Raw genomic sequence first — 25,435 nt, 5'->3', positions numbered from 1 at the left:
GGTAAAGTAAGAAATACTTACAGAAAAATTTTAAAAAGGATGGTGGCATGGCATTACTATTGGACAATTAATATTCGGTATATAATTTCCTGGACTCAAGATTTGGATGAAATTCAATGTCCACTATGGGAGAGTCTTGAGCGCAGGTTTGTGCCGGGGCTCTCAATGGCTCCTATTTTAAATGCCTCATTCCCCTTTGCACTCACTAAATTAAAAAAACTAATGACGAATCCCATAATTAAACACTCAATATGAATATGGTTTCAATTTTGTAAATGTTTTGGATCGAACAAATTTATCTTGTCAAGGTCCTATTTTAACTAATTTTTTCTTTCAACCATCTAGAATTGATCAAGCTTTTCTTTCATGAACACGAAGAGAATAGTATGCTTTCACGATTTATTTGTGGATAACAGACCTCGTGTCTTTTGAGAAGTTGTCTAATAAATATAATTTGCCCAGATCACATTTTTTTTCAGATATCTGCAGGTTAGGAACTTTTTAAATGTTATGTTATCTACTTTTCCAATACCACATCAGACTGAAGATACCGATAAAATTTTATGTTTAAACCCTTTTCAGAAGAGGTTAATTGCAAAAAAAAATATGATTTGATCCTGAAAATATGTCCAGTGATTTCTGACCAAATTAAGAATGAATGGGAAAGAGAACTTCAGAGACCTTTACCTACAGAGATGTGGGAGAAAATTCTCCAATTAGTTAACACTTCTTCAATGTGTGCTCGACAATCTTTGATACAGTTTAAGGTGGTTTATAGGGCCCATATGTCCAAAGACAAACTAGTTCGTTTTTACTCCCTTATAAACCCTATCTGCGACAGAGGTCATTCTGAGGTGGCTTCCTGGACACATGTTTCAGTCCTGTGCTCTTCCCTGGAAAAATATTGGAAAGACATTTTTGATACTATTTCAGCAGTTTTGCTCATTGACCTACAACCTCATCGTATGACTGCACTTTTTGGACGACCACTTTTGCACTCTGGCCACTGATCTGCTTCAGCTTGCCATGTGATTGCATTTGTTACTTTAATAGCCAGGAGATTCGTTCTATACAAATGGAAAGACCCTAAACCACCCACTACATTTCAATAGTTTTCCCAAACTATAGAATGTTTAAACTTAGAAAAAATTAGACGTGGTACTGTTAACCTTTTGGCTACATTTGAAGTAACATGGAGGCCATTTATTAAACATTTTCATATGCTGTAAGTTGATCCTTTCAGAGTCCTTTTCAACATTTATTTTGTGAGTGTAGAGGAGCAAAATTAACCACAAAATAATTGTTTAACTGCATGGTCGCCCAGCTTTTCTTTTTTTTTTTCTTAGTTTTGGGGATATTTTTATTATAAAATTTGTTTCCTTTTCATTTTGGCTCAGTTTACATGTGCTGCTCGATACTTGTAAATGTTAACTGTTGTAATGCAACCCCGACCTCTCTGTATCATTCTTATGTTTATTCATCTAAAACTTAATAAAAAGATTGAAGAAGGAAGACATTTACTCATATTGTGCAGTTAGAGACTGTGTGAGCAGGACTGTGAATGAGAGGAAGGAGTATTTAAAAAGTACCGTGAAAGGGAGATGTTTGTTTATATCTCAATGGGACTGAAAGAATGAAAGGAAGAGCATTTAAGAAGCACCAGGTAAGGTAAGTGATTGTTTAAATCTCTCCATTGTCTAATTAGCTACAGCTAATAAAAGGAAGGGAAACTCAAGTGGAGCGGCCATTGTGTGAGCGGTGCAGTGTAGGGGTGGGACTTTGAGGCTTTGCCTTGAGAGGCTTCAGCGAGCAGAGGCCAAGGTGGTGGTGCAGGAGTTGAGGTAAGGAAAGGACAACCCTGATGAGGAAGAATTGGATGCTGCAAGGAGGCACAGGTTTTCCTAACCTTATTTTCTATTTTCATAGACAGATGTTGAAGGCTATCAGGGAAGGGAAGTGAGTGCAGCTACTATTTCAAGGGGGAAGGCACTCCAAAAGCCTGCATAGTTTCTTTAATGAAAAATCTTGCTTGTCAAATCTATTGGATTTTTTTGAGGAAGTGACAAGCATTCTGGATAAAGGAGATGCAGTAGATATTGTTTATTTGGGTTTTCAGAAGGCCCATCTCCTCCTCACGATGCTCATGCCATTTGCTGGCATTGGGCCCATAGCTCTCCATGACTTTTCTCCACGAATATACTTTAACTGCTCTGTACTACCCTAACCCTAAACATGAACTATTCCAGACCACCAAGACGCCTTTTTCTGGCACTACCTGGTAGGGTGGCTATTCCAAAGGAGGACATGGTCATAGGTTACCATATATTAAAATATTTATATATATATATATATATATATATATATATACCTAAAAAAAAAATATATATATATATATATATATACCTATCTCGGCTGCACCATTTCATCGGATGCAAGGATCGACAACGAGATACTCGCCAAGGCAAATAGCGCCTTTGGTAAACTACACAAAAGAGTCTGGAAAAATAACCAACTGAAAAACCTCACAAAGATTAGCATATACAGAGCCGTTGTCATACCCACACTCGGTTTGGCTCCGATTCATGGGTCCTCTACCGGCATCACCTACAGCTCCTAGAATGCTTCCACCAGCGTTGTCTCCGCTCCATCCTCAACATTCATTGAAGCGACTTCATCTCCAACATCGAAGTACTCAAGATGGCAGAGGCCGACAGCATCGAATCCATGCTGCTGAAGATCCAACTGCGCTGGGTAGGTCACGTCTCCAGAATGGAGGACCATCGCCTTCCCAAGATCGTGTTATATGGCAAACTCTCCACTGGCCACTGTGACAGAGGTGCACCAAAGAAGAGGTACAAGGACTGCCTAAAGAAATCTCTTGGTGCCTGCCACATTGACCACCGCCAATGGGCTGATATCGTCTCAAACCGTGCATCTTGGCGCCTCACAGTTCGGCGGGCAGCAACCTCAGAGCCCACTTCATTGACAAAAGACAAAGGAGGAAAAACCCAACACCCAACCCCAACCAACCAATTTTCCCTTGCAACCGCTGCAACTGTGTCTGCCTGTCCCGCATCAGACTTGTCAGCCACAAACGAGCCTGCAGCTGACGTGGACATTACCCCTCCATAAATCTTCGTCCACGAAGCCAAGCCAAAGAAGAAAGATATATATAGTGTCTGTAAAATAAAAACATTTTATAAGATTTCAACGGTATTGCAAAAACAACAAATCCAAATACACTATATATATAAAAATAACCTATGACCATGTCCTCCTTTGGAATGGCCACCCTAACTGTAACTGAATATTTATTAACTCTTGCTGTCTCAGCATATTGTGCTAATTTGATGTTTACTGTTGCAGTTGATGGTGTATCTAATATACCTTTTTAGCTGTAGCAAGTAGTTCTTTCGGAGCATCTGTACATTGTACTTTTGAGTATGACAATAAGCTTGTGTTCCCCCCTTCTCCCTCTCCCTTTCCCTGTTCCTTTCCCTCCTCCCTTCCTATATTTATTCCTTTATTCCTTCATTTGTTTATTTATATATCAAGGCCGAATATCTAAAATTGAAAATAGCAAGTGCTCATTCATAAATGCAAGTTTTTCTTACAGTACTTCTGTATCCAAATCCCCAGTAACTGTTTCATCAGGATACCTGATTATATCATGTGGTAAGTCCTAGGGACATCGTTGTAACAGACAATGCTATTCAGTTCGAAGTCACTGCCATTATTAAAGAGTGCTTTGTTTTCGCTCCACCTCCATCTTGTCCAAAGGGATTTTGAACGCAGAATACATTGTTCCAACATGGAAGTTACATGCTCCAACATGTAAATTATAAATGGATTACAAGGGGGACTCCTGACAGAGAGTGACTGGTTAAATGTCCCAAGTTAAGGTAAAAGACCTGGAAATTATTGTTATTATCACACTTCTTTCCAGGAAATGAATATTTACTTTTAAATTGCATAATTCTCTTGAAAACAGCCTCAAGCAATTTCGATTCTTGGTACAAAATTCTTTTAATAGTGCCTTCAAAATAAGCACCATGCCCCAAATGAGCTTTTTTTCATGATCCTGGTTGCTGACCTGTCGATGTGGGTGAATTTACTGACTGTAGTGATTTTAAAAAATCTCACACTGAAGGTAAGCATTACACACACTTTAATGCATCTATCCACTGTACACCTCAGCACAATCAAAACACTTGCTAAGTAAGTATCTAAAACACAATGGTGATAAATAAGTTAGCATCTTCAACAAAACCGAAAACATACAGTAGATATCCTCTTCATTGACAGAACGTTTTGTTCCGTACATTAATGTCTGACTAACTTGCGTAGAGCATTTCCATCAGCAAAGCATTCATTTGGACATTTCCAATCAAAGATCGGAAAAATAACTGTGTGATGACTGGCGGATTGATGCTCTTTAAGAACATGAGTACAAGCTCTATCTGGCTGAAGCGGGTTGTATCCTGAAGGTAGACAGAGTGGGTGTACTCAGTGAGGGCTTGCTCAGCCTCCTGTTGCAGGCACAAAATGTGTTGCGGACTGTGCAAACCCGATATGTCTGCAAAACAAAACAGGAACACATTAAGGAAATGGATGAGAGAAAGGAATAAATCTGTACTTTGCAGAATCTTGGTAGATTTAAGCAAGGAAAAAATATATGCAGTTGGATCCACCTGTGTCCTCTTACCTGTTGGCCTGTGCTCCAATTCCCCTATCCCTTCCCCCTCTTCTCCATTCCTCTCCCCCCATCATTTTATTCAAGTCCCTGTCTGATCTTGCTTATGCCACAAATGGTGGTTATCCCTTGTTTCCTCAAAATGTTGCATGACCTACTGCATTTCCCCATCACACTTATGCATTGCACTCAAACCCCAGCAACTGCAGATTTTCTTGTTTAAATACAAACTGTTCATTCTCTTTCAGAATCACAGGCCAAGTCAACATTAATTGTGCAGCACTAATTGTCCTTGAACTGAGCTGATATGTTGGAGGGCATTTAAAAGTCAACCACAATTCTGAGTCTAGGCCAGTCCAAGGATAGTTGACATTCTTCCTGTACAACAGAACCAAATGGATTTTTCCATCAATCCAAAGGATTGTGGGTGTTATTGGTAAAATTTGTTATTTTTCTGAAAAATCCAGATTATTAATCAAATTCTAATTGCAAAACTGGGACTCAACATATATCTCTGGTGTTTGATTTACTGACCTTGCAATTTAATCACCACCTTCTGGGCTTGTTCATGCCATAGGGTTTCAATAGCATTACCCACTTCCTTCCAAAATATGTAGAGTTCAACACATTTTCCTTTAGGAATTCTATAAAAACTTTAGTATTGTTCACCCAATGGCCCCATCCCACAGAAATAGATAAGCTTTTATGCCAAAGGTTCTAAGAAGACATTTTTGAAGATTAACACTAGAAAACTATTTTATGCTTCTATTTATTCTGTTGCATTCCAAAGGAAAACAAAAATGCTTGATTTCACGATCTCAGAGCCTAATAAATTATTTCAGAAATGTAGTTTTCGTTGTAACCTCGGCATTTTCCAACTTCTGATGAAGACGACTCTCTGTGAGCTATAACTCGGCAGTTATTAGGGAGGGTCAATATGATAACCCAAAAATGAGTCTTCGAGTAAAAACACAATGCTGGAGAAACTCAGCTTAAGCCTGAAACATCAGTTATGTATCTTTATCTTTGCTATATTAAGGACACTGTTTGACCTGCTGAGTTTCTCCAGCATTGTGTTTTTACTTCAGCCACAGTGTCTTCAGACTTTCATGTTTTACAAGTGACTCTTCAAACTGTCTTAGGGTAACCCCTAAAAGAGAAACTATACTTCACCTACTCATCAGCATTAGAAAGCAGATTGTAAGTCTAGAGACATGGTGCCAAGATATCAACTCTCTCTCTCGACATCAGTAAGATAAAGATGATCATAAACTTCAGCAGAGGAAGTAGAGACCACATCTATGGTATCTCTACATCAGTGGTATTGAAATGGAGAGGAGAAACCTTCACGTTCTTGAAATTAAGCATCTCCAATGACATAATTTGGACCATCCAGTATGGCACAAATGTCAAGAAAGCACACAAATGTCTTCGAAGACAAGGGAAGTTTGGCATGCCTCCCTTCTACATTGAAAGCACACATGATGGGTGTATCACCGTGTGGTACGGAAGCTGCTCTACTCAAGATAGGAAGAAGTTACAGAGGTAATGAATGAAGCTCAGAACATAATGCAAATTTCCCTCCACTTCACAGATTCCATCTACACCTCTCGCTGCCTAGAAAAGGCATACGACATATTGAAGGACCTATCGCATCCCAGGCACATTCTCTTCTGCCTCCTCCTTTCAGGGTGGCATCATTTGTTTCACTGCTGGGAATAACATCTACTGTATTTCAGGATTCTGGTGTCGAGCTTTTCAATAGATGCCACGACTCAAGGATGTTTCTAAAGTCTCCTTGAGAAATTGTATCCCTTCCAGGAAAAAGCGTTGGCCCACAGTCATACAGAACTGAAGAAGGAGCTTTCAGGTTGGCACTGAGAATCTCGAGTCTATGCATCACAATTCTGCAGAGGCCATGTAAATAGAGAAAGGAGCACAAACCCTCACAAACTGCCCATCCAGACTTCCCACCAGGAAGCCCCTTCCTCCCTTTGATCATCTGTAGCAGAGTCCACAATCCCTATATTGACTTCACCAGTCACCTCTCAATCCACTGAGGCAAAGTAGAAACAAGTCATCTTCAATTCTGGGAGAGTGCCTCAGGAGAGGATATTTGCATCAAAGGCACAATGGTCAAAATTTCTCCCCTTCTGTTGTGAATGTCTGGTGAAGGTTCCCCATTGTCCCATTTCTGGGTGTGGAAAGGTTTTGGAGCACTTTTTTTTAAAACTAGATTTTGGTAGTTTGGAAAATACATATGAGACTCGAAAATGTGGCTACTTTGCTACTCAGCTTTCAACCTGGGGCAGACTCTTGGGATGGAGCATGACTTGCTTCTGCTCCTATTTTGGTGTTGTCATCCAAGTTCAGCAAGACTCTTCCACAGGTGGGGCAGAATGTGGCTGATGGGGTGGACCCTTGCCACTTTGTGAGTTAATATGCCACACCCATTATACAATAATCTTGATGAAGGCTTCCAACCTGAAACATCTACATTTTTTCATGTCTTGATGAAGGGCTTAAGCCCGAAACATTGGTAATGTATCTTTATCTTTGCTCTATAAAGTACGCCGTTTGACCTACTGAGTTTCTCCAACATTGTGTTTTCACTTGAAACATCTACCATTCTTTCTCTCCCATTGATGCTACTTGACCTGCTGAGTTCATCCAGCAGACTGGAGACGCACGTAGGAGATTACAGATGCTGAAATCTGAAGGCAAACGAGCAGCATCAGTGGAAGAAAGAGAATGGTCGGCGTTTTAAACAGATTGTTATTTGCTGTGATACACTAGACTCCCATGAGGTCCCACACATGACACAACATTCTCAATACCTTCTCACTCTCCTACTTGTAAAAGGTAAGCAATGGAGTGTCACCTTAAACCACCGGTTGCTTCATTTGGAGAGGCCATTTATTCCAATAACATAATTTCCCAATCTGCTTTCCATATCATTCCTTGCAAGTAGATTCATGTTTTGCCTCAGCTAACCATGAATTATCTTGAATCTCACTATTTTCTCAAGATTTAATGTGGTGTCCATTGGACCAAAGTACAAAACAGACATGGGGTCCAAGATCATCAATGTGTGAAGGTACTGGTTGATGAAGGAGGTGTATGGGATACTTGCCTTTCGAAGTGGGCATAACACCTCGAAGTTGGGACATTATGGTGCAAAACAACACTGATTAGATGACACAGAATATTTTGCACAGTTCTAATCACCATACTATAGGATGGATAGAGATTCATCAGGATGTGGCCTGGATCGGAGGTCATTAGCTGTTGATAATGTTTAACGAGTTTATTGTCATACTCATTGAACAATGTGCATATGCACTGAATTTCTTACTTGCTGCAGCCAAACAGGTACTTTGGGGGAAAAAAAAACAACTAGAAAATCAACTAAAACACCACTGCAATAGTATATTTAATCAAATTTAAAAAGACAATAAATACAAAAAAAGATAGATAATAAATATTCACAGTTAGCTTAGTACAAAAAAAAACACAGCAATAGTCATTTTGTGATGTCGAAGCAATCCAACAAGGGGATACTTAAGAGTCTGATAGCTGTTGGAAAGAAACTGTTGAACATAAAGTTGCTGGTCTTCAGGATTCTGTACCTTCTGCTAAAAGGTAGTGTGGTGATACACCACTGGCCTACTGCAGGGGGCGACCTGTGTGGTGATACACCACTGGCCTACTGCAGGGGGCAACCTGTGTACCTGCAGGAAGATCACCGCAGGACAGAGCACACCTGGCTGGCTGTCAATCGACCAAACTGAATGGACTAAGCCCCACTCAGTCACTGCCAATCATCCGCCAGGCTATAAGCCACATCCAGCCCCTCGAGGTCAGTCACACAGAGTTACAGCTAACTACAGCAAAGACTTTAAGTAGAATAAAGTTGTTCAGTCTTTGAATCTTGTGTCTGCTCACTGTCACTACAGTGCATCACAGGTAGCAGTGAGAAAAGTTATGGAGAGCGCTTGTTTTCCCTACAATGAAGGAGGTGTCTAAAATTATAAGAGACATAGGCAGTGCTGGAGAATCTTAGCAGGCCAAACAGTGTCCTTTATATAGCAAAGACGGATGTTTTGGGCTTGAGTCCTTCGATATGTATTATATATCTTTATCTTTGCTAAATAAAGGACATGAATTTCTCCAGCATTGTATCTTTTACTTTTCAGTGCTTTGATGGGTAGTTAAACAAGAAAGTCCTTGTTTTACAAGCTAGTCAAGCTGGAGCTTGCATAGGCACATAAAAAAAGGCTAGCTGCTTCAAAGATGTGGCAACTGGAAGATTTAGTTCCAGGTAAATGTTGGGCTTGGTCTGTTAATCAGCAACATGCATGGCCAAATCCCCTTTGGAAGGAACATCAGGGCCAAAAGTCCATTCATTCAATAAATCACGTGTATGCTCTAAATGTACAACCACTATAAATGGATCAATAGCTTTTCAAGTTAGATAATTGCAACTGAAACTGCAGACATTCTGTACGGTAACTTAAACTTTCAGGATCGTCTGGTGTCATCGATCAATTTCCACAAAATCAATGCCGACTGAGGGAACTTAGCAGTCAGCATCTAAGGGGAAGGGAGGAAAGATGGAAGAGAGAAGTGTGGGACTCCTGTGAGGATGGACCAATGGCTTACTTTTGAAATTCGTTCACCATGTTTGGGCTCTGTTGAAAGTTGTTCAGAAGGCAGTATAATGAGTTTCCCACAGTCATTCAATTGGTCTTTTGTGACATTTCAATGCACAGGTGGCATGTATTGATATCTTCAGAATTTAAGACAATTGTTTATCAATTAAAATAATATTGGTTCAATCGTATCACTCAACATCCAGTACCCTTATAAAATGGAGGAAATATTGTGTCCAATAGCCCTCATCATTGCAAAATACCTGATTTTGTGCTTCTAACAAATGCACGATTTTATAATATTTGCCATGGGTCAGAGTCATGGAGATGTGCAGCACAGAATAGGCCCTTTGGCCCAATTTATCCATGCTGACCAAGGTGGCATCCTGGGCTAATCTCATTTTCCAAACATTTGATCCATTCCTTTCTAACCCCCTTCCTCTGCACATATCTGTCCAACTGTCTTTTGAACAGTGTAATTATACCGACTTCTGGCAGCTCCTTCCCGATGAGGATCACCCTCTGAGTGAAAAGAATCTGGTTATTTGGATTAGAAACTCAGCTTGAACTTCAGAGTTCCCAGCAATGTAATTACAGATGGACACCACGTGCCTGAGCTGAATTCACTGTGCTGTATCTATAAAGAGGTAAGGCTGAAGCAGTACAAGGCCAGTGATGACGGTAATTTGCTGTCACTTGCATTAGCGGAGTGTTAGAATAGGGGTGGCCAACCTTTTCATTATTAATTTGGACATGAGCATGGCAACAGGCTATTTCAGCCCACGAGTCTGTGCTGCCCAATTAACCTACGCCCCCAGTACGGGCTCATGGGCTGAAATGGCCTGTTACCATGCTATATGTCTAATTTAAAAATTAAATGGTTAGCCACCCCTTATGTACTCTTTTCACCTCCCACTATGAGCACATTGTTAAAGGTGTGAGAATGCCGTCCAATTTTATTTGAAGGGATTATCAAGCACAGCAGATTAGTTTCTTGTTGGTTTCATCTGGTTGAGGAGTAGATCCATGCAAGGTCCTTACCATCCTATGAAAAACCAATGGTGACTCCTACACGCCTCACAGACCATCTCTGTTAAGAAGTAGCTATGTGCAAGGAACACAGAATTATCTGTAAGCCCCTTACACTCTTGTGTACTGCACTAGACTGCAGCATTTGCAGATTTACTTGTTTTCCCAGAGTTCAGAGGAATACAGTGGAGCAGGCAGCATCCACAGAGGGAAATGGTTGTTTGATATTTTGGGTTGAAACCCTGCCTCAGGTCAGAGAAAGAAGTGGAAAGGCAGGCAGTGTTAAAGAGGAGAGGATAAGGGGGAAGGGGCCAGTAGGTGATAGGTGGACCAAGGGACAGTGAAGGATGACAGACAGATGGAGTCAAGTAGGGTGGAGCTGGGAGCCAAGGATAGGTAGAATCAACAAAAGGTAAAACAAGGGAGGCAAATGCAGCCCTGAGGAGGAAGGGAAGGGTGAAGGTGGAGAAGATGCTTCATGAAAGAGATGGGTATGAGATGACAGGTGGTCTGATGGCAACTTCAGGGGTGGGAATAGAGTGGGAGGGGTGCTTGGGTGGAGGGAAAGGGAAAAGGAACTGGGTATCAGGGGTGAGGGGGTAGAAAGAAGAGGTGTAAAGAGAGGACCTAAGTAGATGAAAAAGAATTGAATTACTTGAAAATGAAGAATTCAATGTTCACGCCGTTGAGTTGCAGACTACCTGGGCGCACATCTGGGGGACCATTATGGATTAGCTGTATATAGATTTAATTTCTTCATGCCTGTACATGGTAGGGTGGCAGGTGTTGTTTATTACCCTCAGTAGTTCTAAATACCTACCCTGTGTGTTTATCGTTTGGTGAATCTGCATGCCAGTGAGATCATCTCACAGATGTCCTTTGGTATTGGCCATTGCCAGCCTGGGAACAAGAAAGTGGCTCTTCACTCTATCTCAGCCTCTTCATAATCTTATATACTTCTAATACGCTGCCTTATTCTCTGTCGCTCGAGAAAAGTCCTAATTATAGTGAATAATTCCAGCATTTATTAGTTAGTGGAGAAAGTAATTCCTCATCATCTCAGTTTTCAATGGCCATTCCATTATCCAGTCTCTTCTCTCCCTATTCTGTACTTGTTGACTTAAGGAAACGTCTTCTGAACATTTACACTGCTTACCCCCTTCAGAATGTCACCTGCCTCAGTGAGATTGCTTCCCACAGGAAATAAAAGGGCTGGGGGGGGGGGGGGTGTTGTGGAGACATTAATTAAGGATTTCTGGAGGGAGGATGGCACAGAATTAGCATAAGCAGAATTTCTTGGTTGGACCAAAGAACAAAAAGCTCAACATTAGGTGTATTCTTGTGGGTCAAGAACAATTGAGAGAGATTGAGAGAAATATCTTGGAGATTATAAAGTTCAAAAGCTTTAGAATCGCTTTTATGGGGGACTTTATCCTAATATATACTGGGTTTGGTTGTAGGAGTAAGGACCGAGAGGGGTAAAAGTTTCTGAAATGTATCCATAATAAATTTCAAGGGGAGAGAGGAAGAAGGATTTGTAAGATCGGCTTCTGAGAATGAAGTTGGGGAGGACCAAATATAAATAAAAATGAAGAAAAGACAGAATTTGTGGGGGAAAAAAAAACAGAATTAATGTTTCATACCAGAGATCCTTCATCACCAGTTGGGGAACATTTAGGAAATAGCGATGCTTCTTTTCTTCCTGACAATTTTTTCTCCACAGTCATCAGGCTCCTGAATGACCCCAAGCTGCCTTTGCTGTGTACTAATTGATGGTTTGTTTCATTGAAACTCTATGCTTTGCAAGTGTGCTGCTGTTCTTCTACTTCATTCAGCTGTAAAAGGTGACCTGTCAGAGTTTCAAAGAGAACTTTCTCATTGGACCAGCTATAACGTGGCAATAAATTGAAACCAACCAATCAGACAGTCAAAACATATTGGTGAACATAGAAAGGGAAAGAAATCCAAAATGATTCATAGAATAAAGGTGAATTTATAAAGTTCCTATCCGTCTGCAGCAAGTAAGATTTTCAGTGAATGTATACTATGTACAATGTAAATGTCAATAAGCTAATTAACGTTGTTATCTAAGAGAGGCCAATGGGCTTGTGCATCTTGGAGCCATGCTGTTGCTCTAGAATGGGATGGCAGTTGAAGAGGAATGCCTATTTGGGCAGACTGGTGTCAGGTCAAAGCTCCATACAAGCCCTCTTTGAGCAGTGGAACCATTGCCAGCGATGTCAGCTTTATCTTCAAGGTTCAACAATGTGCAATTGCGCCGCAACTGAAACAAAGACCGTTTCCTCACTGCAGTCATCAGGCTCCTGAACGAACCCTACATTCACGCTGCCCTTACTGTGTTTGAATTGATTTTCTCACCTAACACGACATACTGCTGTATGCTCTTGCCCCTCTGCTTTGTGCTGTTGCACGCATGCTAGGGTAAGTTTGCTAGACTGTTCACAGAATGAACCCTTCTCACTGTACTAAGTATAAAGTGAGAATAAACTTGAACTTGGAATGATGCTGTGAAGTAAGGCATGCACAGTCTTAGCAATAGTGTGGAGCTCAATGAGAGTACAAGAAATCTGCAGATGTTGAGGTTGGTGCAGTACACTTGTGTGGCATGTACTGCCAGGTTGAGGCCACAGGTAATATAAGAGGAGCGCCACCTTATATTCCATCTCAGCAGTCTCCAACCAATGACATCAATGTTGACTTCTTAAACTTATGGTAATGCCCTCCCTCCACCTCCCCCTCCCCCCCCCTCCCCCCACCCCGGCATTCTCTTCTTTTCAGTTCACGGCCTCCTTCCCTATCACAGAGCATCTTTCATACATCTCTGCCTCATTCCTGCATCACTGCTCAGCCTCTTCTTCCCGCTCCCACTTGTACCACCTATCACCTACTACTAGCCTGTGCTCCTCCCCCTTCTCCTTCCCTCTCCCAATTTCTCATCTGGGTGTCCACCTGGATAGCAAATTTTTTCAAAAGGTTTGCTTCCTGGAAAAAAAAAATGGAGACTATGATAGACAACTTCAAGCTGAACACAACGATCATTTCAGATTTACTGTATCACGTAGAAACTTGAAGAAACATTTATTAACTTTTATTGAATTTAGCATGTTTAATCACATAAAGATGCTGACACATTGCTTTAGTTCGACTAACCTAAAAATGTTTTGCTCATGATTTTTGTTTGTACTCCGCATCTGATTCTAGTTGACCTAATACTGCTCTTCTCTGGTCACAATGCCCTGGTGAAACCTTTCATCATGCACCAAGATCAGCAGGGAAGAAGTCCAAGTGCAAATGCAGAAAATAATTTTCAATGACTTCAAGTGGACTTAAAATATGACAGGAAATATGTTATATCTAAAAAAATGGTATGTGATATTAAAATTTTAAAGAAATTTTATTGATCAACAGTCCACAATCCAATAAATAAACCCAAAAATGTCCAGGAAGCAAAAACCAATGATTTTGGCATACCTGAAGAGCTCAGGCCCGAAACATCTTTCTCTCCTGTGATTCCTTGGAAAAGGTATCTGTGGGCAACTGTACTTCCAGTCATTTCTCAGTGCAATGTGATGGTTGAGGCAGAAAGTCCCTGGGACTCATTGGTGGAACAGTGTCCTGTGAATGGACCCCCAAAGTAGGAAACGATGTTGGGGTGCAGGTAGCTAGAACGGACCTTAGCACAGGAGGAATCAGGAGGTAGGGTGGGGGAGGAGAAGAGTTGTGTTCCTTGTGATGGTTGCAAGTCTCAGGAAGTGGGAAGGAAGTTATGTAATTGCCATCTCCCATTGCATTGCAACTGTCTCACCGGACAGTAACTCAGCGAAGAGTGGGGCAGGCTGGTGGTGGCATTAGTAGGAGCTGAGGCAGCTGGTGAAAGGCTAGGATCTCTCACCCACCTTCTCCCTGCATAGAAACCTCCAGCTGCCTACTCACCAGCAGGAAGCAGGTTTTAGTGCAATGCAAGTTCCTGCCCTGCCTTTCCCCCATTTAAAAATTACTGCCAGTATTTTGAGGAAAGAACTTTGATTTACAGAAATAGCTAAGTATTTACTGGAGGTGCCAGCACTGCCAAACCAAGGTCACCCACAAATTGGAGGAACAGCACCTTATATTCTGTCTGGGCACTCTCCAACCAGGTGGCATTAACATAGACTTTTTAAAAATATATACAAATGTTGTTTCACACAAAAATGTTGGAGAGCTTCAGCAAGTTATGCAGTATTCTTTATCCATTGAGGCTAAAGGTAGATAACCAACTTTTCAGGCCTGAGCCCTTCATTGAGGTCTGAGCAAAAGGAAGGAAGGTGCCTGAATAAATCGGTTAGGGGATGGATGGGGTTGGGTGGGGAGTGCAGGCCAGTAAGCAAGAGGCGATAGGTGGATATGGGTCGGAGGGCACAAGAGAAAAAAGCTGAGAAGTGATCGCTCTCTAAATGGGGATGGAGAGCTGGAGGAAAGAAGATGGGGGAATGGGGAAGAGAGGGAGACAGGGGAACGGCCTTGCAGAAACAGGAGAGATCGATCTAAATGCCACCTTGTTGGAGAATGCCCTGTCTGAATATTAGGCATTGCTCCTCTAATTTACTGATGACCTCGGTTTGGCAGGGCATGAAACAATGGACAGAAATATCAGCGCAGGTGTCCTAATGTACGCTTCAGTTTCATTTAGATCCCTCCCCTGCCTCTTTCCCTATCTCTCTTTCACCCTCTCTCTGTTTCCTTTCCTCCAGCTCTCCATCCCTTTCCCTTTTTATACAGAGAGCTACCTCCTCCCCTTATCAGTTCTCAGCTTTTGTCTCATCTGCCCTCCCTCCTATATCCACCTATGACCACACCTGTTGGCCTGTACTCCTGTCCTTGCCCCTTCTTTTATCTTTCCCCCAACTTTTTTATTCATACCTTGACAAAGTACTCAGGCTCAAAATATCGGTTATGTATCTTTGCTTCCTAAGTTTGCTGAGTGACCAGCTGAGTTTCTCCAGCACTTTTGTGTATTAGTCCTAGTTAATGATGAGATGAATCAACCATTATCATGACCATTGACTCTGAAAAATGAGGGATTGTAAACTTGCACAGCGGAGGTTGGGGAGGTAACTACTTGCCGATGAACGTTATAGTCCTCCGTCCCTCTGACGTAGCAGATGAAAGCCCTGCTGTTGTTGCAGGGAGAGTCACTAGCGTACGTGAAGCTAGACGCTAGTGGCACTTGATGCACGCTAGTGATGCAGTCAGGGGTGGGTCTGACGGCGAGTGATGGCTTTGGGCCTCGCTTGGGGGGAGTAATGCCCCCAGAGGCTCCCCCCACTTAGCACCAACCCTGGTTTGTACCACTGTTAAGTCACATTTTTGCACTGAAATAATTGTGAATTTTTTCTGTTGTATTTATTGTCTCTTTTTAGTTCAATAAATTATATTATGTACTTTTATTTTACATTGTTTTTGTAGTTGTAGTTGTTTTTTTACAAACTATGTTCGGCTCCAGCAATTATGCATTTCACTGTATACATACATTGCACAAGGTAAATGGGAATTAACATCATCATTATCATTACTTCACACAGCGGAGCACATCCCCAGTCTGCCAGGAACTTGAGGAAATATAGTTGGAAGATGGAGATATCAAAGTATGCCTGTGCCTCCTTCACTCCACAGAAATGATTCTAATGAATATAAGGAAGTTTTCTACCAAAGATCTGTGAATGCAAAGAATCTATTTCCACCCTCACAACTGAATTTATTTTAAATGTAGACATTCTGCCCAGTTATAGACCCTTCTGGCCCTCAAGCCAGTGCCCCCCAAATACACAAATTGACCTACAACTCCCATATATTTTGAAGGGTGGAAGGAAACCCTCACAGAAATGGGGAGAATGTGCAAAACTCCTTACGGACAGCACCAGATTTAAATCTGGGCTGCAGGCACTGTATCAGCGTTGTGCTAACCACTGCACCAGCCATGCCACCTAATAGATTCTTGGAGATTACAGCCGAAGAGAAAATTTTGGGACGTGGTCAGCGATTCTGCACCAGGGGTGGAACTGAATGTAGAACGGCAGACACAAGGATCCAATTGGTCAACTCCTCTCTCTGTATTCCCATCACAATTTCAATGGGATCATCCACATGGCCTATTGCTCTATGACTGCACCCAGTGAAACCATCAGAGATGATCACCTGTGGAATGTCGGCTGCAGTAAAATATATATCACATCATTTGGGGACCAATTGCCATTTTGATTTGTTTAATTGCTGTTCAATCCCTTAAGGGGATTTTGAGGATATGGGGTTGAAAGCATTATTGAGTTGAATGCATCTTGAGAAGGCAGCGGCTCATCCAGTCATTTACTGAAATTACTGAAACCAGCATTTTTCAGAACCTTTCAAGGTATGAATCAGACCTGTAGGCCAACATTTTCTGCCAAGGCTCAACAAACAATTCCCTTCACACATTGTTGATCAGAACATCCAAGAAAAGAACAATCCTTTTCTTCTCTTGTGAAAGATATGAAACAGCTACACTTGAGGCGCATGTTTTCAAATATGGTCATGCTTCCAAGGAGATTGATTGCACTTTATCGATCAAGATTTGGTCTTCTTTAGAGCACTGCCTGAGAAGTTAGATCTTGTTGTTGTATATTAATTAGCATCCCAGTTAACATAATGCTATTACAGTGCCCATAAGCTGGGTTGAAATCTGGTGCTATCTGTAAGGGGTTTGTGCATTCTTCTCATGACTGTATGGGATTTTTTTCCCAGTTCCCTCCCACCCTCCAAAACATACAGGGTTGTTAAGTTAATTGAGTGTAATTGGGCAGCGTGGGTTTCATGGGCTAGAAGGGCCTTCTATCAGGCTGTATCATTAAAACTTTAACATTTAAAAAATTGGAGGCTTCCAGATAGTTAAAAAACAGTATGACTGAGAAGGTCGGTCAGCGTCCATGGAAAGAGAAACAATCACCAGGACTGCGGCCCTTCAGTCCTTTTTTTTAAATGAAAATTTTATTTATTAATCATGATAAATCATACATAAAAGATTTAAAAAAAACATAATATACACATGATATTTTTACCTCTTACCACCCCGCACCCACTACCATAACCAATCCTCCTCTAAACTACCCCAAAAGAAAAGGAAGAAAGAAAAGGAGGAAAGAAAGAAGAGGTCAATTAACTTATTTGCCATGGTTTGGAGAACACCATCAATACGTGGGAAAAAGATTAATAATTCAACCCCATATATTCCAAATACAGGCTCCAGTTTTTAACAAAAAAAGAATAATTATTATGTAAATTATGTTATCTTTTCCAATGGAATACAAGATCTCATTTCTAAATGCCATCGCCGAATACTCAAATTAGCCTCATTCTTCCAAGTAATTGCCAAACATTTTCTAGCCACAGCCAAGGCCAATCTCAAAAAAGCAATTTGAAATTTATTTAATTTTAACTCCAAACTCAATTTCTTAATATAACCCAAGAAAAATACAAAATGATCAAGTGGAATTTTCAATTTAAAAATAACTTCTAAAGAGTTCCTTAAATCTACCCCAAAAAGGTTTCACCGTCTCACATAACCAAGTAGAATGTAAAAAATAAACAACTTCCTTATGACGTCTGAAACTTAAATAAGATAAACTTATATTTCCTTAATTTCTCCTGAGATAAGTATAACTGATGAAGAAAATTATAATGATCCAATCTATACCTTACATTTACAATTTTAGTCATACTGTCCTCACATACATTCATCCAATCATCCTGAGAAAGAGATGTGGATAAATCTTTTTCCCATTTTAATTTAGATTTATAAACATCAGGCTTAAGCATTTTATTTTGTAATAAAGCATACATCTCAGATATAAATCTGTCCTTACCACCATCAGTAAGTAAAATTTCAAATTTAGACTGCCGAGGTAGCCGTAACATACATCCCAAATTATCCAACAAGAGTGCTTTAATTTGATAACAAGAAAAAAAAGAGTATTTGGAGATATTTCATATTTCTCTTTCATTCTTTGAAGCAAAATAAAATATCCTTCTTCTACCAATTTAATACCTTCCTGTTCACACAACTTCAAAATTCAGTGTAAAAGGAAAACGCTTATTTTGAAATTTTACTTTGGGTACTTATAATTTCATTCTTTTTATTCCATAATTCCATTAAATGTTTCAACACAGGCAAATTATCATTATTTAATAACTGAGAATTCCATCTATAAATAAACTGATCCATCCTCTTCTCACCAATCTGAGATCATTCAATATTAGCCCATATCAGAGGTTTATCCACTTCGAAGATCCTTTTAATAAATTTCATCTGTGCTGATTCATAATAATTCTGAAAATTAGCAATTTGCAAACCTTCTAATGCACCCTTCCAAGTTCATTTCTGTAATGACACCCTCACCATTTTATCTTTCCACAAAAACCTCCTCTCCAAAGCATTCAGATCTTTAAAAATATTTTGAGGAATCTTGGAAGGAACAGATTGAAAAAGATATTGAATTTGAGGAAAGATATTCATTTTAATACAATTAACACATCCTATTAATGCTATATGTAAATCCTTCCACCGATTCAAATTGTATTTAATTTTAGACAATAGATCATTAAATGATTAAAATTATTATCTAACGTAATACCTAAGTAATTAATCCAATCCAATCCAATGTGAATAGAGCTGGTAACAAAGGGCAGCCTTGCCTAGTCGATCTAGTTAACATAAAAGGTTATCACAACCCTAGCAGTAGGACTTTTATAATAAAGCCTTAATCCAAACAGTAAAAAAAAACCCAAAATTAAATTTCTCCAAAACTTTAAGCAAAAAACTCCATTCCACTTTATCAAAGGCCTTTTCTGCAATGGGAGAAATTATCATTGGTTGGTCAGACTGCTCCAGAGAAATATTAATTAAAGTAATCAACTTGACAATATTATCTCCTGAGTATTGATTTTTAATAAAACCTGGTAAATGTTTAGATAATCTATTAGCCAGAACCTTAACTACAATTTTATAATCTACATTCAATAAAGAAATAGGTCTATTAGATCCTGCTTTTAATGAGTTCCTACCCTTCTTGAGAATATCTGTAATAATTGCTTTAGAAAAGGAATCCAGAAAAGAGCCAATCTCCATTGCCCATCAATAAAGGGATTAATAAATCCTGAAATTCTTTATGAAATTCAGAAGTAAAGCCATCATCACCAGGCATAGATCGAAGTGCTTCCATCACTTCTTTAACAGTGAAAGAAGCACCTAAATCCTTAATATGTGGTAAAACTAAATCAGACAAAAAAATTTAGCTTCATCTCCCAATACTTCAGAATTATACAATTTCTCATAAAATGTATGAAACTCATCATTAATTTCCTGATGTTTATATATAATCATTGAATCGTGTCTAGTAGCATTTATTGTTCTAGAAGCTTGCTCTGTTTTTAACTGCCACATTAAAACTTTATGAGCTCTCTCACCTAACTCATAATATCGTTGTTTCGTTCTCTGTAATAATTTCTCAAGCTGAAAAGTTTGTAATGAATTATACTGTAATTTCATATTCACTAAGCATGCTTTCTTAACCTCTGTAGAATTTCATTGGAAATCCTTTTCCAAAATCTCTCTCCCCTTCTCCAGCCATATGTTGTTTCTTAATTTTAGTAGTATAATTAATAATTTGTCCCCATAAATAAGCTTTCAAAGCATCTCACAGAACAAATTAACTATCAACTGAGCCTATATTTATTTTTTTAAAGCTGTATTTGATCCCTTATAAATTTACTTATTTCCAGATTTTTTAACAATAAAGAATTAAATCTCCAATGATAAACATTCTCCACTCTCTCCGAACCTGCACACGTATTTAATAACAAAGAATGATCAGACAAAATCCTACTCTTATATTTAGCCTTCAAAGCTCAACCTTGTAATTGCACTGATACTCAAAATAAATCTATTCTAGAATAAGAATCATGATGGAATGAATAAAATTAGAAATCTTTCTCCTTAGGATTTAGCTTCCTCCATATATCTACCAAATTCATATCTTTCATTAACACCATTAACTGTTTAGCCATTTTAGTTCTAATTATCGATTTTGGAGATTTATCTAATAATGGATCTAAGCAACAGTCAAAATCACCCCCTACCATAACTTTATGATATGCCTGACTTAAATTTAAAAAAAGGAGTCCACCATAAACTGTTCATCATCTATATTATGAGCGTAAACATTCATTAAGTCCAAGATTCAGAAAATATTTTACAATTAGCAATCAAAAGCCTACCAGCTGACTCAAAAGCTGAATCCAATTTAAAAGATAACTTGTTATTAATCAAATTAGTCACTCCTCTTGCTCCAGAATTAAAAGAAGACTATAATTTTTCCATTCCAATCTCTTTTTAATTTCTGATGTTCCTTTTCAGTCAAATGTGTCTCTTTCAAAAAAGCAACATTAACCTTCAATTTTTTTAATATATGTCAATATCCTTTTTCTCTTAATTGGATTATTAAGCCCATTAACATTAAAAGTAGCAAAATTTAAATTAGCCATTAAGTCATGTCTATAAACACCCCACCATAAATGGTGAAGCACCTCCCCATGGCTCCAACACAAACAAAACTTAAAGAAAGGAAAGGAAGAAATTTAAAAAAAAACCTCAAAAAAAGGACACTATAATAGTATTAAACCCCCCCCCCTCAATTATACAGGAGTGACAAATGCCACAAAGTGGCCAATAACTTCGGAAGGATCCCAAATAGAACAACAAAAAATAAAACTTAAAAATCATTTCAAGTGTGAAATGCTTCCTCCAGATCGCGATTAACCTGGTCATCATCAATTCCAATATCAATCATCTGTTGAGATTCCATCTCTCGCTTCCCATTTTTCCTTTTCGGAACCAAAACAGGCTGTTGAGGGAACCTTTCTTGACTTTGCACCTGCTTATTATCAGGTAAAGAATTAGCAAATGTAAGAGCTTCACCAGCAATCATTAAAACACTGACATTGATAACCTCCATAAAAGACTTTAGGCACAGCAGGATAGCAAAAGGCAAATTTATATCCTTTTCTTCCACAAAATAGCTTTAGCTGAATTAAATTCTTTACGACATTTAATTATAGCTTGACTCAAATCAGCATAGAAAAATACTCTATTATTTTTAACAAGTAAAGGGCCCTGATTACTTCTCGCACTCTGCACAGCAAGTCTTAAAATCAATTCTCTGTCCTGATAACGCAAAGATTGAATCAAAATAGAATGTGGAACTTGAGCAGGAAATGGCTTCCTTTATATTGCTTGATGAGCTCTATCCAATTCCAGATCATTTGGGAAATATGCTGTTCTCAAAACCTCAGGAACCCACTTCTGAAAAAACTGAACCAGATCCGGACATTCAAAATCTTCTGGAAGACCAACGATTTTAACATTATTTCTCCAACTCTGATTTTCCAGACCATCAATCTTCTTCGACAAATCACTTTTCTGAATTTCCCAGCCAGTAAACGAATCCCCCATCTGTCCCATCCTTTCTTAACATTGGTCCACATCATCTTTACAATCAATAAATGCTTCTTCAATCTTCTTAAATTTATCCTGAACCTTATCTACTGCTTTCAAACATTTTGCCACATCTATCTTAATAGAAGATATTTCCCCCTTCATTTCAGCAAACTGTTCCTTCCAAACAGAAAACCCTTGACTCATTTGAACAGCCAAGTTCTCCATTTGTTTAGACAGATCAATAGATAAAGTTGGTTTTGAATGGTGAGGATCAGACTTAAACTTTAAAGTCTGCCTTACCATGAGCCTACCCTCATACCCTCCTCTTCCATAAGTTGTTCCTCCTCTTCTTCCAGACCAGCGATGTCCACCTCTTCCTCCTCTGTCAAGACAGAGGTCGCCTCAATCCGACTACGGGTATGGACGCCCCCCCCTCCCCATCAGTCCAGGTTCACTGGACGAGGCAAGTCGGGTCTACCCGCAGCCTGGACCATATCAGGTGTAACGCGTGAAATTTCGCGCATGCGCAATCGTTCGTCTTAATTAGGAGGAGTTCGATGTCGGAGATCGGTGCCATCTTCCGCAGCAGTGCATGAAGCCGGCGCCGGTGTAGTATGCACCTTACCAAAGGACTGGCGTTGCAGTCTAGGCTGAGAAGAAATGAAGTCCAGAGGCTCCACTTGCAAGGTAGGCCGAGATTCTTCAGTAATTGTTAACTGTTTAGTAGCTGTTTTCTTTGCTGGTTGAGCTTTAGTTTTTCTCATAGCTGCTTGTAGAATACTTCAACAGAATAATAAACAGGTTCTAAAACTATTTCTAAGACTTTAAAATGGGTTTTGAATAGTTCTGCCGGGGGAGGTGTCTCCCCACGTCTTCTCCCTATGCCATCACGCCCCGCCCCCAGCCCTTCAGTCCTGATGAAGGGTCATGGCTTAAGTTGTTGACCATTTCTCTTTCTACATGTGCTGCCTGACCTGCTGAGTTTTAACAACACTTTGTGTTTTTATTTCAGATTTCCAGCATCCGATTTTTCTTTAATTTAACCTTTCATCGTATTGTTCCCAGAACAAGTCTCAGCCCAGTCCTGGGAATTCCATCAGTCGTTTCCCTCTTTTACTCCTTCTCTTTCTGGCATCACTGCCACCTTCATCCTAATCTGCAACCCATTATCCCTAGCTCCCAGGTCACTCCTGGCTCCTTCACAAAAACCCCATTTTGAATCCGTGAACTCCAGACCAGATCCCTAACTCAGCAGCCTCTGAAGCCCCAACAGGCCTTAAACAATCATCTGCTATTCTCCTTAAACTCTCCAGGACGCAATTCCCAATGCTATGCCGTGGTGCAGTTCATGGAGGAGAGTTTGCCAAAATCAGAATCAGAATTCATTGTCATGAACAAGCCACGAAATCCAGTGTTTTGCGACAGCATCACAGGGCAAACGTTCCTACTATAACCATCTTATGCCATTACTATAAAAAAGTAAAAATAATAGTGCACGAAAAGTGAGGCCGTGTCTTTGGTTCATTTGATTATCCAGGAATCTGAGGGCAGCAGGGAACGAGCTGTCCTTGTGCCACTGAGTGCTCGTTAGGCTCCTGTACTTTTTCCCCGATGGTAGCAGAGTGAAGAGGGTATGGCCTGGGTGGTGGTTGGGGTGGGGGTCCTTTGAGGATAGAGGCTGCTTTTTTAAGACACTGGCTCATGTCGATGTCCTCGATGGAGTGGAGTCTGGTGCCTCTGTAGCAGAGTGAAGAGGGCATGGCCTGGGTGGTGGTCGGGGTGGGAGTCCTTTGAGGATAGAGGCTGCTTTTTTAAGACACCGGCTCATGTCGATGTCCTCGATGGAGTGGAGTCTGGTGCCTCTGTAGCAGAGTGAAGAGGGCATGGCCTGGGTGGTGGTCGGGGTGGGGGGGGGGGCGGTCCTTTGAGGATAGAGGCTGCTTTTTTAAGACACCGCCTCTGGAGTTTACCCTTGTCCTGAGAGTTGGCACTTCCATCCCAGGCAGTGATGCAACCAGGCAGAATGCTCTCCCCGGTACATTAAATCAGACAAATTTATTTATTTTTAAAAATGAAACATTATTTACTACACGGAAGCCAATTATCCTACAATTCTGTATGTTTTGGGGGATGGGATGAAACTGGTGCACCCAGGGAAATACCAAGCAGGTCACGGAGAGAACGTACAAACTCCTTGCAGTGGATTCGAACCCAGATCACAAGTGCTGGAAGAGCATCTTATGCGAACCGTGCCGCAAAAACAAATGGCACCATTGAGTTTGTGTGAACAGTCCCACCTCCAAATCGGCACGATTCACGGTGAATCTTCAACGCTCTGCACAGAAATCTTGATAGCCCGCGAGGTATTAACATAGAGAAGGTAAAGTGTCTTTTCCTTGATGCTATAAAGGGAATAACGTTCGAGTAAAATGCGCGTCCTCGCTTCCCTGGGATGCAAACATGATTTAAGACCCAAGTCAGCAGTTGTTAAGAGCTGCATCAGTTTTAATTCCTTAAAAGCTAAAAATGAAACAGAAATGGGGTGAATCAGCCATGAGCGTTAACCAAGTGGATTGAACGTTCTTGTGTTAGAGATTTTAAATATCTGAAATAAAAACTAGGAGTGGAACAAAAGTTGATCCCCCCACCCACGTTTCCTGTTCAACTTCCTCCCTCAACTCGGCTCCACTCTGACCGAGCCACAGCTCCATCTTCCTGAAATTGCACATTTTGCAGGACCCAGGGGCAAATCAAGGTGCTTGTTTCGTGTTCTGTACCAGCTGGCTGGGAAAGAATCACTCAGTTTGAATTAAGAGCCAAATTGACATCGCCAGAAACACCTTCTCAGCATTTGCACTGACTTTCACTGAAAATGAAGGAAGATTTTAGTTCGGCACTAATGAAGTGGAGCGCTTACCTGGACTGAACAACACAATCCCTTTTAAGTACACGTACTCTTTTGTGCTGAAGTCCATAGTCCAACACTTGGTCAGGAAAGATTTGACTCTCTGTACTTCCGCAGCTGATGGCTCGTTGCTTATTTTCTCCTTGTTATCTTTCATTTTCTGGTTCATTAGAAGCTCCTTCAGTATGCTTGTCTTCGATGGTTCAATCACTTCGAAATCCACACCTTCCTGAGCTAAGCCCAGCATGAAGAGAGCAGCCCAGCAATTCTCCAGTAGCAGCAGCTGATCCAGCTGCTGCAGCCCCCGGTACGAGGGGAGGTTTTTAACGAAGTTCACAGTCTTAAGCAGAACTTCAGAAGCAGCCTTGCAGGCAATGTAAGGCGAGCCCAACGCCACTTTGTCCTTGCAGCTGCAGGTGGGGAGATGCGGATGCCCCTTGTGGTTCAGGATATGATAAAGTATACTGCTTTGATTCATCTTGTCCTTTTCACAGTGGCATCTTTGAAGAGCAAAGTGGGAGCTGAACGCCATCACTCTGTGCAGACAGTTGCACCCTTGTCAACAGTACTGTGAGGAGTATATCACTGTTTACATTTGAGAAACAGGACCCTGATAGATCTTTTATACCCAG

General features: G+C 40.4%; 1 protein-coding gene across 1 annotated transcript; it reads right to left on the bottom strand.

Moving 5' to 3' along the window:
* Window positions 1-4,151: 4,151 nt before the first annotated feature.
* Window positions 4,152-25,426, bottom strand: LOC138740659 (nuclear receptor subfamily 0 group B member 1-like). The gene is made up of 2 exons (XM_069893627.1): window positions 24,816-25,426; window positions 4,152-4,576 (listed from the first exon to the last, which is right to left on the bottom strand). Exons 1-2 carry the CDS (start codon window positions 25,333-25,335, stop codon window positions 4,335-4,337), a joined length of 762 nt encoding a protein of 253 aa, XP_069749728.1. The 5' UTR covers window positions 25,336-25,426; the 3' UTR covers window positions 4,152-4,334.
* Window positions 25,427-25,435: the final 9 nt, after the last annotated feature.

The sequence above is a fragment of the Narcine bancroftii genome, chromosome 8, assembly GCF_036971445.1.
Source record: "Narcine bancroftii isolate sNarBan1 chromosome 8, sNarBan1.hap1, whole genome shotgun sequence".
NCBI classification, from domain to species: Eukaryota; Metazoa; Chordata; class Chondrichthyes; order Torpediniformes; family Narcinidae; genus Narcine; species Narcine bancroftii.
The sequence above is the reverse complement of the archived record's forward strand: the minus strand, read 5'-3'. Positions and strand labels throughout refer to the sequence as shown.